The sequence below is a fragment of the Aulonocara sp. 'chitande type north' Nkhata Bay genome, linkage group LG18 (genome assembly GCF_057382095.1).
Source record: "Aulonocara sp. 'chitande type north' Nkhata Bay isolate Kocher_YH1m ecotype deep benthic linkage group LG18, A_spYH_male_GT1.1, whole genome shotgun sequence".
Classification (NCBI taxonomy): domain Eukaryota; kingdom Metazoa; phylum Chordata; class Actinopteri; order Cichliformes; family Cichlidae; genus Aulonocara; species Aulonocara sp. 'chitande type north' Nkhata Bay.
In genome coordinates, this window is record NC_141361.1 from 25,116,952 (window position 1) to 25,132,926 (window position 15,975).

General features: G+C 39.5%; 1 protein-coding gene across 11 annotated transcripts in view; it reads left to right on the top strand.

Annotated features, from left to right (window-relative positions):
- st3gal3b (ST3 beta-galactoside alpha-2,3-sialyltransferase 3b) overlaps nucleotides 1-15,975 on the top strand; it is a 44,387-nt gene that overhangs the window by 20,025 nt on the left and 8,387 nt on the right. For all 11 annotated transcript variants that reach the window (XM_086270774.1, XM_086270775.1, XM_086270776.1 and 8 more), the window contains 4 exons: nucleotides 89-183; nucleotides 5,118-5,181; nucleotides 5,278-5,373; nucleotides 5,747-5,933. In XM_086270774.1, coding sequence (XP_086126900.1) covers nucleotides 89-183; nucleotides 5,118-5,181; nucleotides 5,278-5,373; nucleotides 5,747-5,933 — 442 coding nt within the window. The remainder of the gene's footprint in view (nucleotides 1-88; nucleotides 184-5,117; nucleotides 5,182-5,277; nucleotides 5,374-5,746; nucleotides 5,934-15,975) is intronic.

Sequence of the window (15,975 nt, forward strand, 5' to 3'; positions counted from 1 at the left end):
AATACTGGATATTACAGCATTGGTGTTTTTATCTTCTGTATCTCGGCTAATGAGAACCATCTCCACTTTTGTTTCATCTCTCTTACAGGTTTACGAAATTGGCGCCAATGTTTCTTGATCGAAACTTCAAACGGCTATCAAAAGTCAACAACTACTTACCTCCATTCGGCTTTAAAACGCAAGGTAAAGCCATTCATCACAGTTCACCCTCCACTAGTTTGTATGTTTATTGTGGATTATAGTAATTATATGTTCTGGGGTTTTAGAAGGAGTTGCCCATAAAAACAGAAAGAAGCTTCGAGATCCCGACTTTTTTTTTTTTTTTTGTGGTTCATGCTTCTCTCATGTTTTCCCTGATGCATGTCAGTCCTTCATTAGACCATTGTCTTCTAAATATCTTCATTTCTAGCTCTACAAGTTTTGGTGTAATTTTCTATTTCTTTGTTTTTTTTGTGTGTGTGTGTGTGTGGGGGGGGCAAAGCCACACAGGACAGCTATTTTCACATGTTTCCCCCCCTCTTTAAATTAGACACCAAGCTTAAGCCATAAAGATTGGTGGAGTGCTCATTTAAAGTAAGACTGAGCATGTGTTCGTTTGCCACTGTTACGTTTAGAGGCTGTGTGGGAGATTGATGCCTGATGTAGTGCAGTTTTGTGCCTGTAGTGCCTGGTATCTCAGATATGAGCCAACAAGCTTTGCGTGTTTTCAGTATTAATCAACATCATATTCTAGCTTGCCAATATTTTATTTTGTTCAGTAGAAGCAATGGCATTCTTTATTTATCGGGGTTTTATCACTTGGCTCCTCATACTGTTTGTACTTGGCTACAGTCAGTACATACCAACCAACAATTTCAAAATGTCTCCTAAGAAGTTATTTTAACAGTTCAGACTGAATTTCCACTTGGTTTGTTTTGTATGAGTTGTTGAGAAAATCTGAGATCTAAGAAAAATAAGGCTCATTATTTCCTCTGTGACTTAAAGAATTTCTTTTTGCCATTTGTTGCAGTTTGTATTTTGGACATAATATATATAATATGGAAATAATGTATTTTTCCTTTGCATGTTTGTTTGTTGCATATTATTTTTGAAAAATGGATAATTATTAATAATTATAGTCTCCAAATAATAATGCAAGCACAGAGTGTTTACAAATTCCCAAAAGGGTTGCAGAAGTTCATTTACAATAGACACAAGAAACTGACAGAAATTATTTGGGGCTCCCAGGTCATGCTTTTAGCTCTGATGCTAATTGGTCTCATATCAACCTTTGTTTAGTTAAAGCTAATCTCCAACAACAGTCTTCTTTCTCTTGAAGGTGAAAAAATATGTAACTGGTCACTTTAATCACTTTGAGTGATTAAAGTCTTTTTGGAAGCAAGTCTTCTAACTTGCAGATGTAGATGGACAGTTAATTTGAGACCAAGCCCCTATAAATAGACTGGCACGTATAAAGTGCTTTTCTATTCGAAGCACTCGAAAGTCTTTTACTACAAGCCTCTTTCACCCAATCACAGGCAGTTTTTTTTTTTTCTATGCCGACCTGTCTCTCTGATGGATGCATCAGGACAACTTTAACATAATGCCCAAGGATACTTTGACATGCAGACTGGAGTGAAGGAAACCAACAACCTTCCGACTGACAGATGGCCAACTCTACCTTCTGAGCCATTGCCGGAGGTGGAGAGTGTGTCAAAACTGCACTCACCAAGCTGTAGTTATGGAATTGCCAATCAAATCCAAAATTTGACTCTACCTACATGGGTTCTCTCCCAGCACTCTAGCTAACAGTCCACAGACTTGGTTATTTACCTGGTGATTCTAAATTGTCTGTAGGTGTAAATGTGACTGAATGGTTGCTATCCCTAGGTTTTTGCCCTGAAATGGACTGGCAACCTGTCCAGGATGTACCCCACTTTTTGCCCCCTGACAGCTGGGAAAGTCTAGTACCTATACCCTGAAATTAAAGAATACTTGCTTTACTGCCTTCACAGCCAGCGAAGCACAACATGGTAATACTGGTAATGCTCTCACGGTATAACATTCATAAGTATAGGATAGATTTTTTTTAAATTAATTAACTTTTTTAAGTATTCTCAGGCAGTCAGTCCAACCTCCGCAGACTTCTGTGTTTGTCGTAACCTTTCAAGTGATTTACATTTATTTGCTGGATGAACTCTATCTTGGGACCGGAAAATTTGATGTCTTCTAACACTCCAACGTTAGCATGTCCGCACACAGTGTTTGCACTTGTTAACTGACCTTAACACACTCCAGCACTTCAGATATCGAACAAGTACACAGTACCATGGGAACCTAAGAGATAACATTAATCTGTCTTCACTGGCATGCTCTGTCACATTTTCCAATACTTACAAGCAGAAGGTAAAGGGAATGTTACCTTTGTGCTCTGGCAAGTTCTCCACCGTCAATTAAACGTGTACTCATGTACACACACAGCCACGGCTATCAATAGAGCGCTCCCTGTGTGAGTGTTACACCTGGTTTCTGTTTTCTCCACGGACTGTGATGGCAGTGGGGTTTCCCTTTTAGTGGTATTCATGTGGAGAGATGATACGTGTGGATCTTGAATAGAACTCCACAAAGGATTCCAAATTGAGACCACGGAGTAGCGCTGGTGGGTGGGAGTTTTATTTTTACTTTTTATTCTGCCAAGAAGTATCTTTGGGACACATCAGCTATAGCCTGAAGAAGGAAAAGTAAACGTTAAGCTGCCCTGATTTGGTTTCCGGGGGGAATAAAGCTACGCTGCCAGTGATCGCTCAAAATTCAGGATTAATTTAAATTTTAAATGAAAATCTTTTAAAATATCTTATTCCTGCAGTCTAAAGTGGACTTCTTTTTAAACTGTTAACAGACTGGAGGAATTTTGTGGTGTGAGGGTGTTGAACCATAAGTTTATAAATTCTTTGCAGTGCTATTTTTGGAGAACCTGTTGGGAGGAAAGGATGTGATTTGTTGTTAGTTGCTTCTGTACGTATCCATGCTTGTTTCCAGCTGTTATATTTAGTTTGGGGCATTAACTTTTTTTTTTTTGTGTATGTGTGTAGGGATGAACTTTTTGATCAGAGAAGCTAATCTATCTTTGCAAATACTGATCCAGGGTTAGAAAGCTACAGCAGACTATTTAAAAACTGTGTCCTCATCAGGCAGCTCCACAGTTTTACAAGTAAAGGAGTGATGTCCCTGCACTATTGATGCTGTTTTCATTCTCAGCATGTCCACCAAATGAAATCACACCGACCGTTATGCAACTTTACACTTAGTTAGGAGGAAGCACAATTAAGGCAGCCAGACTGTGAGCTGCTGCCAAAGACTTGAACACATCTCACATTTGCAGTCATTAGCAGTTTTTTTTTTTTCTTCTTTTTTTTCACAGTTGTTAACTAATTTATCAAGGATAGTGCTACTTTATCTTTGTACTGCAGATAAATTTTTGGCCTTTTTGTTTTTTGCAATCATCTTTCTTTCATCACAGGATTTGTTGTAGTGTTTAGTCGCCACTCTTTCCAGCAAAGTGTCTGTGTTTATGTGTTATGTGATGCTTCTGCTATTCGCCGGTGTTGCCAGTAAAGATTTTTAACATTTCAAGAGTTCCACATTGGACTAATGTCTGCACTTGCAGCAATTTGTCTTTTGGCACTACCACAAGACATGCTTTGCTGAAAGGGTTTACCGCAGGTACTTAGAGCAATTAGCTTCCATGTTGTCCTCTGAAAGAGCACACTACCCATTGTGATTTTTCACTTTTCACCCGCTCGGATCCAGGTGTGGTCCTCGGCCTTGTGTTTATGCTGCTCAGGGTGATACTTGACGCCAGACATTGACACCACATCCAAACAATAAGCTGTGGCTCTGCTCGCCTCTCTTCACTAGGTTAATCATTAGGATTGTTAGACAGGGTGGATGGACTATAATATGTCTTACAACCTGGTTTGAGGCCCCAGTCTAAACGCTCAGTCTGCAAAAAGAGGCCAAGAGAAACAACAAGAGTGAGAGTAAAGGCAGACGGTGTGCTGCATTATGAATATAATAAATGAAATAGAATGCTATAAAATAATGCCAGACTTTTTGTGTGTCTTTTAAAAAAAATTTAAACGATGAAGATGCAAATTGAGGATTTTATTTATTTATTTTTTTTAAATCACAGCTGTTAAATCCACGTAGTTACAAATTCCTGCAAATGTAAGATGGAACAAAAATAGGTGCAACTCTAATGGAATCTGCACATTTGGGATGTTGAAGAAGATGAGTTATAAATATAAGAGGTCTAAAAATGGTTAGGAGGAAGAAATGCATGCAAGATCTAATGCTGGAGCTATGACTCCAGCACAATAGTCCGTAGAACATGGCAGGAATGCACGCTATGGCTAAACATCGCCGTTTCTCAACCTGTGATCAGAGGGGTGCTAGCCATGCAAGGAGACGAGTACAACACCGGCCACTTAACCAGGAGAATGTGATTGTTTGAAAACAGCATTCCACTCTGAGTGCTTTTATGGCAGAGTTTTTACATACACACGCATACCATCCTTAACTCCGTATGGGTGTTTCTCTCAGATTCACTCCTCTCCAGAATACAACAGCTTCCCCTCCTGTAATCCCCATCACCACTATTCCTGAGGTTCACTGGTCACTCCTTATCTATGAGTGAATAAACGGAGGGTGGTGTTCTCTCTTCCTGTTTGAAGACCACCTAGATTGTTATATCTCGGGTGGGATGTTGAAATCTTTGGCAGTCTGTTTGGCCTTTAAAAGTGTGATTTCCCCCAGTTTGAGCTTTTCAAATATGTCATTTTCATTATTTGAGAACATCAACTCGTCTTTGGAGCTAAAGGGACGTTCTGAGCGCTTAAAGTGACTGACTCTGATGACAGAGCTCCATTTCTAGTGCCAGATTAGTAGATGGAGTATTTTAATGTTTGATACTTGGAGCATCATTCACTGCCGAGGTAAAAATTCTAAGCTTGGCAATGAATTTCACCCACATTTTGCATTTAATGTACTTGTGGATGAATTTTTAATGGGGATTTATTGTAGTATGGAGGTTCTGTCCTGTCTTTAAAATCCTGTTTTGTTTTCTTCGTTCTCTGCAGAGAGAATAATAGACAGCATTTTGACTATAACAAAAAATTACGGGCTGGGAGAGGAGCTTGACAGGTACCTGCACCCTACTCGTCAGCGTCAACATGAAGTCTCTTTTTGCTTCCTTGTTTCTTCTTAATATGACTAATGTCTGGCTGTCCTGCCTTCCAGTCTCAGCTGTAAACGATGCATCGTCGTGGGTAATGGTGGGATCTTATCCAACAAGTCTCTGGGGTCCCGAATAGACGAATACGATGTGGTGGTCAGGTAAGATACCAAAATAAAAGGGATTCTGTATAACAGCAGTGTTCTGTATAAGTTAAATAGTGTGAAGTTTTTTTTGGGGGTTTTGGGGGCTCACTTAACATTCCACTCGTTTCCAGAATGACTGTGGCTTACCCAGATGTTGTCAGATGTTAGCTCTTGTGATGAGGTTGCAAGCTGGGTTTTCCTCTGGCCAGTCTTTATGCATAGACCCAGCTTATGCTTCAGCTGAACCTTCATGTGGAGGTTTTGCTTTGTCTTTCTGTTTGCAGACGTGCTGTTTTATCTAAATATCGAAAATAATAATCCTGTGCTTTTCACTATGCTTTTCTTAAATTCCTGATTCCACCCTTTGTTGTCTTTCTTGCGTTGACAGGTTGAATGAAGCTCTAGTAAAAGGTTATGGAAAAGATGTAGGAACCAAAACCACCATAAGGATTACATATCCAGAGGGTGCGATCCAGAACCCAGAAAACTACGAACAAGACTCACTTTTTGTTCTATCTGCTTTCAAACCACTTGATTTCAAGTGGCTCAGACAAATGGTCTACAAGGAGAAAATGGTAAGGACATATTTGAAGGGGGGTGGGTTGTTTTGTTTTTTGGTGGTTTTTTTTGTTTGTTTGTTTTTGTTTTTTCTTCCAATGAATGAAGGTTGAAATCTTGAACTTACAAACACAAAACCTGGAAGATATTTGAACTACTTGAGTATTAAAATATAAATGGATCCAAAATGCAAGCAGTTTTCATAGAACAAGATTCCTGCTTATGCTTGCATTCACTTACATTCAAATAAATTAAGGTTAAAAATGAAATAACTGTACAACACAAATTAGAATGAAGGGTAAATTTAACTGGGAAAGAATAAGATAAAATATATAAATTAAAGTTGAAAATAAAATAACTGTACAACCAAATACACAATATAGAACTATATAAGAATGTATGAACTTACATTCCTCACTCTGTATTTGTTGGTTTGATCAGCACTCAGCTGAATTATTGCGCAACAATTTTGTCCTCCTTTGAACATCTATATCAGAGCAGTATAATCTATAATCACATCCTCCTGATTACCTTCTGTGGAAATCTAAACCACTTTGTAAAAGAATAAATAAGAATACACAGAACTATGCCATATACTAAATTAATATTGGGAATGTTTTAGATGAATGATATATTCTTCATTGTCGGTTAATACTTGTACAGCTGCTGTTATTGTGTATATATTTATTTAGATTTAGATTTCTTCATACATTCTTATATAGTTCTATATTGTGTATTGTGTATTTTGTTGTACAGTTATTTTATTTTCAACTTTAATTTATATATTTTATCTTATTCTTCCCAGTTAAATTTACCCTTCATTCTAATTTGTGTTGTACAGTTATTTCATTTTTAACCTTAATTTATATTTTATTCCCACCTAGTTAAATTTACCCTTTTTAATTTTTCATATTTATTTCCTGTCTTATTCATAGCCTTTTCCTTTTTTGTTTTCTTTAGGTCACGAGCAGTTGTCCAAGCATTTCACTACATATCGTACTGTGTATGACTGTGTACGTGACAAATAAAATTTGAATTTGATTTAAATGCTTAATGTGGAAAGGACATTCAAGGAAAAATGACCTTATTTTTTCCCTTTGCTTTGCCATGTAACAAGCCTATCACATGTCCCATGGAATATTAGTATTGGCACAGTTAATTGACAGGTTATGAGTTGCCCTATTAATCTCACAGGGTCAGACTGAATGGCCCAATTGTGTCTACGTTATCTATGAAAGTATTACCGAACATGGCAGTCTTTTAATACCTCCTCTTCTCGTTTTGTCCTTTTGTTAGAAAAAAGCTCTCTTGGCACTTTCATTCTGTTCTTGTTGAGCAGTCTATAATATATCTTTGACTGGGATTATTTTGAATCCACTTAGCTTAAGGTCAAAGGGCCTGCCTCAAAGTATTTAAGGGAACATACTAGAGCCTCCCTTTCTTTTCCTTTTTTTTCCCCTTTCCCCCCCCCCCTTTTTTTTTTTTTTTTTTTTTTTTAAAGTTGTAGCATGTTTTATATCTTTATGGATTTACATTATTGCTGAGTGCTTCTATAAAGCTCAACATATGCAGTGTTAAGCAAAACCAGTCCTCCCTCCTTCTGTGAGTGGAGGTCACAAATTCACCCATAAAGGGCAATAACTTGACTTGATTTTAAATTTGGACGATTTCCCCTTTAAGGCCATTCTGTGCACCGTTGCATCACTTCGAGCACTCTTCCTAGGTTTGAATCGCTCCCTGGCCACTTGCATGCACACTGAAATTTCAGTTGTCAAAACAGCAACACTTCCACTTGGAATTTCCAAAGTGGTGCTTATACACCACTTTGAAAATAGTCATTAGTTATTATTAATCCATGGCTTTCTTCCACAGTGTGCCTTTTATCGTGTCTCCCTGCCTGGTCTCACTTTGGGGGTTCTATTCTCTTTTATTGTAGGGTCTTTACCTTACAATACAAAGCGTCTTGAGGCAACTGTTGTTGAGATTTTGGCGCTGAATAAGTAAAATTTAAATGGATTTGTGAGAAAGGACAGACATACAGAGGTGTGAGTGGTTAGCATGCTTCTGGTCACACTACTGACCTTTGGGTTTGGACTCTGTGTGCTTTCTCTAAACTACAGTTTGGTGTTCAGGTCGTAGCTTTAGTGTCTGGCTCCAGTGATCATCCTCGACATGAAAGCTGCATCAGTTTGACACAGAAGTTGATGTTTGTCTGTGGTGAAATCTAAAAAGAGCACATGCAGGTGGTCATATTTGGATTTCCAGTGAGCAATCAAACTGTGAACACAGGAAGTGGTGCAAAGGTGCACACAGAGGTCTCCTGCGTGGGGAGGAGTGTTGAATTTAAAGCAGATGTTTGTTTGTGTGGGTTTTGGTTTTTTGTTGTTGTTAATGTTGGTGTTGTAAAACTCACATTTGTAATTTTATTAAAAATCAGAGTAGGGAGTGTATTTTTAAGCAGGCAGAATAATCATTTATTTTTGTTGTTTTGTTTTGTTTTGGAAAAAAAGTCTCATCAGAAAACACAGGATTTGGGAAACCTGCTTTATTTTCTGACACAGCCGAGTGAATTTCAGAGACCGTATCCCAGCTGGAATTTTTACAAGGCGGCTTTTGTCAAAATAGAAAGTCACAAGTGGAAAAAAACAGAATAAGGGTGGGTGGGTGGGAATGGACAATACAGTTAGGGTATGGCATAACAAACTGAAACAAAGTAGTAGTGTGAATTTTGGTTAAAGGACAAAAGAAAATGGATAGGTGGAAAGGATAATGTCAAATGGAGTAAAGGGTTAACAGCTGAGGAAAGAGTGAGTAGTGGAAGTTGACGGTAAAATAAAATAAAACTGCTTTCTTCAGCCTTTGATAGTGCCCAGATTTTTGTGGCGTGTCAGATGGAGAGGACAGTGAAAATGGCTGCCTGGATAATTGATCTGGCCCCCGGCGTCTGACTCAGTCCTCTTTGATCTGCTGAGGAAGGAGGAATGCAACTCATGCGTTAATTATCAGGAAACAGAAATATCATCAGTGTCTTCTGTTTTGAGGCTCGATGACAGCATGGCAGAATAAAACTGACACATGTGCAGACACCCAGGTTTGACCTCCAGAAAACAGGAACATAATGGGACACGCTATTTATATGGCAGGAAATCGAATGCAATTCATCTGTACTGCTATTCTAAACAGTTTGCTCCATTTTTATTTTGGCAGCTTGTGCCCTTGAAACTCTTTCAGTGTAAAAGTAATCCATTAATGGATATCAGTGTAGTGAGGTGGTTTATAGAATTACAATCCAAAAAAAAAGCCCCTCTAACTGTTCAGGCTTGTTGCTAAGAGTCTACAGTCCTAGAATAGCAGAGTCGGTCGGTTGTGCAATCTGTCGGTTTAAACTGCTTTGGTCCAGATGTTAAATGGGCTGCCTTCCTCATTAGTGCTGACCGTTGCTCCCCGGTAAAGTCTCAGTGGTGGTAGGTGTTGTTATGACTGTAAGCCGATGTGTTTAGGGAATGCTTTAATTTGACACTAGTTTCGAAAGTTGTGTATAATAAGTAGCACGTCACGTTGGTTTAAATGATAAATGAACTGTCTGCAGCGAGCTTTTATGTGCTTATTTAAAAATGCATCACACAGGCATTTAATTTGTTTGCTCACATTAAACTATTTGGTAAGAAGATGCAGCATATACCTTTAGTGAAGCATGAAGCTGCTTGTGTTACTAGGAGAGCAATATCTGTTTGCTGTTGGATTTTCTGCCTTGGCAGCAACATGAAAGAAACCCGTCAAAAGACTGATATCCTGTCTTCATTGTATCTCATTCACTAGCAGCAGGAAAAATGCAGAGTAAACACCAAGATGTTTTTATCTGCACGTTTGATTTCACCTCCCGTGATCTCAGGAAAAACGTTCCTAAAAAAAATAATTGTAATAATGAATTTTTTTAAATATATGCGTGCTCATTATTTTAAAACTATTTTCCTTTACTTCTTACCACACAAACAGGTATTTAATGGAATAAAACAATCATACTTTTGGTAAAGAACTATTTGCAGGAAATCCTCATCATGTAGCAGCAAGCCCCCCCCCCCCTGCACCCCTTTACTCGATCCATTTTGTTCGTGCTAGAGGGTAACATAATGTAACTCTGGACAGTTGTCCTTCGGGAGCTTTCACAGCCGGGAATTTCTTTGTGTAACCTGCATACTTGGAGCTGGAAGGGATGAAAAACCTTTTTTACTTGCCTTCTGTGGTTATGAAAGCAAGTGTAATTTTTTTTTTTCCCTGAAAGGTTAGTGGGTGGTACACACTTGCGCAGTTCCGAATGACTCAGTTAGCCGGTGGTAAATGTGCCGGACTATCCTTCATTTATTGCAGATTTTCATGAGCCTAGAGTGCAGTCTTGGAAAGCTGGCCAGAATACAAATTAGCAAGACAGTTTCCCAATCTGTTATTTAGAGTTTCGGACACTTCCACAAACACGCAGACTCACGCAAAGAAATCCAGTCGTGATCACATCTAATCCTTCTTCCTAATTGTGCCTGTCCTTTTTAATACATACACAGTCCCAAAGCATCACAAAGCTTCCAATTTCCCTTATCCCTCATTGTCTACCTGATTACAAGCTAACTTTCTCACTCTGCCTTAAAATTGGACCCCACAACGGCAACAGGCTGGTTGATTGCCACATTACATGCTGTTTACACATGTGCTCAAACGCGATTTCCACGATTGCTGATATAGTTTTTTTTTCTCTCCTGGGTCTAATTTGCAAATTTTTTTTTTCTCCTTCATGCACAGTGTGCACTCACAGTTCATGCACACACAGCCTGCATGTGTTTGTATATGTGGGGATATTTTTAAACAGATCCAGTGAAAGATATACAGCCGGTGGTAAACACGGGGTTTGAAGGTGGAGTGTCGGTGTTCTATCTCTCCTGTTTGTTTACAGGAGCTTTCGCTGCTGGCTGCAGGGCAGAGAGATAAATGATGGATGCAGACAATTTGTCGAAGAAAGTACTTCTCCTTTAATAGAAATGCCGCCAGGGGTTCTTATTCCAAAGTAACAAAATACTATAGTGTAGCCAATATTTCTGTCTTTTGGTAATGCCAAAAAAATCGAGTGTAGCTAAAATATCGAGTCTCTAGAATGGCAAGGGTCTCCACATTATTGAGAAATTTAAATGTAAATTCCCGATGGCTGGAATACTGGTGTGAGCCAGTGAGCTGTGTCACCCTGTGTGGTGCCCAGATTTTTGGGTTTACATACTTGTCATTTTATCCCAAAAAAGTTTATTGCAACCCTTTCACTGTGGATGAACTGCAGGAAGGTATATGGCTCTTCTTTTAAGCCCAAACATCTGTGGAGAATCCCCCAGTTGCATGCATACATGCATTCATAAACATTTACATACTTGTAAACATGGATTCTGAACGTGAACCAAGTGACTAACGTGGTGTCCGGATGTCACTGATTGCCACGAGTGTTGTGTTTCAGAAGTGCTTCACCTACATAGCCTGCTGTGATTTACACTGGGACCTGTACACTGGGTTCCTTTGGTGCTGTGTTCCAATAGAGTGGATGTTGATTAATGATGTATTTATGAGAGTTTAAGGCGACCTATTAATTGTCAAAAGGTCACCAAAAGAACCAATGTTTGTGTTGTTGTGTTTTTGTTTAGTTTTTTATTCATTTGTTTTTGTTTTTTTTTATATATATAATGAGATACAAGCAGATCCTTGTGACACTGCTTGTGATCTTTCAACACGTCACCTGTTATTTCCCAGAGACTTTGCTGCACCTGCTGGTTTTAAAGGTTGTAGTGTTGTGAAGCGGTGAAGCATTGGCACGATTTTCATCTTTGCAATCGTGGAAGTTTGAAGATTTGTGCTTCCCATACCGAATAACCTCAGAGAGACCAGGAATCGATCAATCACTGTGACCTCAATGGGAGGAGAGGTTGTGGTATGTGTCAAGAAAACAAAAAACACAAATCGGGGACCGCTTCAGATTCCCTCCTAAAAACAAAGAGGGGGAATATTATAAGTGGACCTTTAGTAACTGTAATCCCCTGCTGCGCACCTCCAAGTTTTACTGCTACCTCCCTCCATTCAGACATTCTTGCACAAATGGCTCCTCTTCAGAGGAGCACTTAAGTGGTAAGACACTACCACTTGTAAACTCAGAGACCTGACATGTACACAGTGCTAATGACCTCCAGGCAGCTGTAATTGTGATTGTTCGCAGTTTGGGGCTGCCGTTTCGTTTTCAAAATTGCTTTAAGTCGGCCCTCCGGAAATTCGGTCCACCTCGTCTGAGCCGTGCAGCTCCACGGCACAAACATCAAACGCAAACACATTCTCGCTCGGTAAGTTTACAGGATTGAAAAACTCCAAAAAGTGTTACGGTTGTCAATCAGGGAAGTAAGGCCATTCGTTGCTATTGAAGCAATACTCTGAGATCAATCTGAAGAGTAGTCACATGTAAGCTAAAACTGAAAACCGCTTCTGGTGACGAGATTGTTTGGTTTCACTACTTGTGGCAGATGGTTTACGCTGAAGGCATTTAAAGCCACTTGTAGTAATCCTGCAAATGTGAAACCTTTTTCCCTTTATCCCCCATATTTCATTGTTGTTCCGTGTGTCTGCACTTTTTGCTCGGACCCCCAGAAGCTATAGACTGAGCTGGCTGTTTCACTTAACACAGCGGACCACTTTAGTTTTAAGGTGAGTTCAGTTTTGGTTTGGGCTGGAAACCACAATGAAACCAAAGCACGCTAAAAACTCTCAATGCAAGGCTCTAAACCAAAGCTGTTGCTTATTTGAGCCTTTTTATGCAAGGACACAGGATACATACCATTATGTTTATGGACAGTCTAATTTAGGTATCTCACCAGCACATGATCTTAGTTACCTTTTTCGAGATTTTTAGCTCTGTTGTTAACGACCTTTTTCCTTGTACCATTCCTTTTTGCTTCACTTTTTCCATTTGTTTGATCCTTTCCATCTTTAGGCTTACAGTAGGACTTCTCCTCATCCTGTGGCACGCTTTAATCCTCTGATTCAAGATCCCTTTTTTTTTTTTTTTTTCTTCTTTAATGGTTTATGTAATTGTGATTTTTTCCAGCAGCTTTGAAATCACAAAACAAATACACTTAGCCTTTGTAAGGCTTCAGCTCAAGCTGACAAGTTACCTGTACTCTGCCATCTACTTTAATCGTACATGCTTTTGTTTGTGGTTTCCGAGGAATCAATAATAGTCCTTTTCTAATCTCAACAGCCTTACTGCTCTGTTGGTACATCCTCTTCATCCTCAGCACAGAAAAATCAGTATTGCACAGATATTATCGCAACATCACTGCATTGATATAGTGCTGGGGATTGTCTCACACAGTGCATACATTTAGAACTGCATTTCCAGCTCTCTGCACTGTGTGGTAAACAATGTTTATAATTAGCTCTCAAGAAATGCCATGAATGTTGGCTGTAGTGGGCAAATGTGTGTAATTCAGAGTTTGAGGTTAAGCCAGCCCGAGCTGTATGCTGTGCTTTGATGTAGCTGTATAAGCAAGTATAAGCTTGCTGTTCCTGTTATTTGGAGAATTGTTGAATCTGTGAACTCATCATTTCTGCTCATCTGCGCTCAGTTCAGGCTCGTTATGCTTTGAGATCCACCTTCTGACAAGACGGCAAGGAGTTGTATCATCTTTTCCTCAACACGGTTGACTGGCACTAAGCTGATTTTTAAGTTTTTGTAACTAAGTAATGTTGACCCCCTCTAGGATCTATCTCCTTGCATTGCAAATAATTAACTCACCCAGTTCAGGTTTGTTTTAACAGGTGCTTTATTGGAGCGCACTGCCTTGTGCACACACTTAAATCTAATAATCTAAACCAATTTAACCATAAAGCTGTCACAGGAGAACGGAAACAGTCATTTCCTCTTTGAACACAGCTCAGTGACAGCCCAGCCAGCCAATGCAGTACACGTGTGTTCACCTTTGAGCATGTGTGCGTCCGTCATTAGCAAGTGGTGTGAAAGACTCTTTCCGTAGCTTCCTATCGTGTCTAGGGCAAAGTTACAGCGCTTTGTTTTGAGAAACAAATGCGTGCTCACACAGAGGTTAGCAGTTAGTCCACAGTGGGAGCCACATCCTGTTCCCTTAAGGCTATTTGTAGGAGCTTTAAGTACAGATTGTACGCTACTCATCGCTGGAAGTGCAGCCTTTTCAGTGCTGCTTTAAAGCAGTTTCTTTTACTCTTTATTTACTGGATACCTATCTTATGTCATTTTGATGTTCATTGTTCTTTGCTGTGTGTTTAACCTTCAATGACACATCCAAAACAGGGCTTATTGTTTGAAAGTGAAGTTCTTTCTCATTCTGCTCAGCGGTTTGTCGTCCTTCTCGCATATGTTTCATTTGTAATGTATCAAATGTTTCCAGTGGGTGGCAGGTGTTTACTGCACGCTAGCTAGTTAAGCACCAAGATTATTTTGCTACAAAGCCATATTAATGTAGTACATGCAGGATGTGGTTTGGTAAACTGTATATAATGTTCAAGCCCTAAATGTGCCTCTGTAGAAGCGCAAGTTGGCCATAAAAATAGATCAGTTTTCCACTTCCCCTTAATTCACCTTAAATTATCTCTCAGGTACAAGGAAGTCTGTGGAATTAATAATTTTCTTTTGGTATTTTAACATTTATTTCCTGCTCCTGTGATGTGTTCCTGAGCCTGTGCGTTGACTCTGTACAGAACTGTCTGGTTTTAATGCAGTGCAGCCCGAGGCTGAACATCACAGCCATTCATGACTTGTTTTCAGTCTTGTTCTTGTGCACAGGAATGCCACTGAATTCTCTGAATATTTTTTATGATCACTAAAACATTTGTAGTTTTATGTTTTGTTTTGTTGTTGTTGTTTTTTTCTAAACCATTTGCTCACCAAGTTTTCACAGCATTTTGAAATCCACCATATCTTTCCTTCTCAAAGTTTGGGATCAAGTAAATCATTGCTGTCTGTTTTTTGTTTACATGTTACAAAGTGTTACAGCGTTTTGGAAAACAGGGTTGTGAGCAGCTTCCCACATTCCTGAACTCATAAACATACCCACCGTTCCCATCCTTCCTAACAATCCCAAATCCTTACATACTAATTGCTCATACATTTCTCAAAACCACCTGTACTTGTCTGATCTTCAAAGAGATCCCCACCCTGTGACATTTGTGTGTATGTGCATGTCAGGTCATTGCTGTGTGTGTGCGTGTGTGTGTTGTGTCATTAGCTGCTCTCCTTCCTAGAATAAAGAAAAAAATGCATCACTCTTTATTCAGCATACACAGACCTGCACACATCCAAACAGCTCGGCTAAATAGATTTCTGGCAAACACAAGCTGTGTTGACAGGAGAGATGAGCTGCTGTTCCTGTCGCGGCTTGCCGAGGGCACAGAGCTGGGCCTGCGTTCAAAAAGAGCCGCCACTGTTGAACCCACAAAGCCATCAGACTTGTTGCTACTGCCTCTGCCAACACACAAACACACACACACACACACATTGCTGTATCAAAGGCACCCAGGCGAGTGTTTGACTGTTTGAACAGGTGATTCACATTGGCTTCATGGATCTGAGGAGACAAGTCAATCACACACTGTTAATTTGTTACTTGTTAATTTAGTGTAACATTTGAATTGAATGCAGTAAAGGAAGCTAGGACTCAGGATTCACTTGCATTATGTATAAACTTCTCCAAGGGGGAGCTTTTTGTCTGTCTCAGTTTATTAATATCAGTCGGCTGTTCTGGAAGGACCAAGTTGGGCAAGTGCCTTTCATTAGAGTTGCATAATTTTATTCAGGTGGTGTTACTAGCATGTCTGACGGGTTGTGCTTGCGACTGATGAAGATTTCCTTGTGTAAAAAGACCCGAGGTCTCTCGGAACACCCTCGGGTCAAGGTGTGATTTTGTGATTTTCTTTCTAATGCAATATTTACCCAGAGATGTTGAGTATGGATAGGTTCCCAGCAGGGTGTCTGACTTCAGACAAAAGTGGGTCTACAAAAGATTTTTTGTCAAA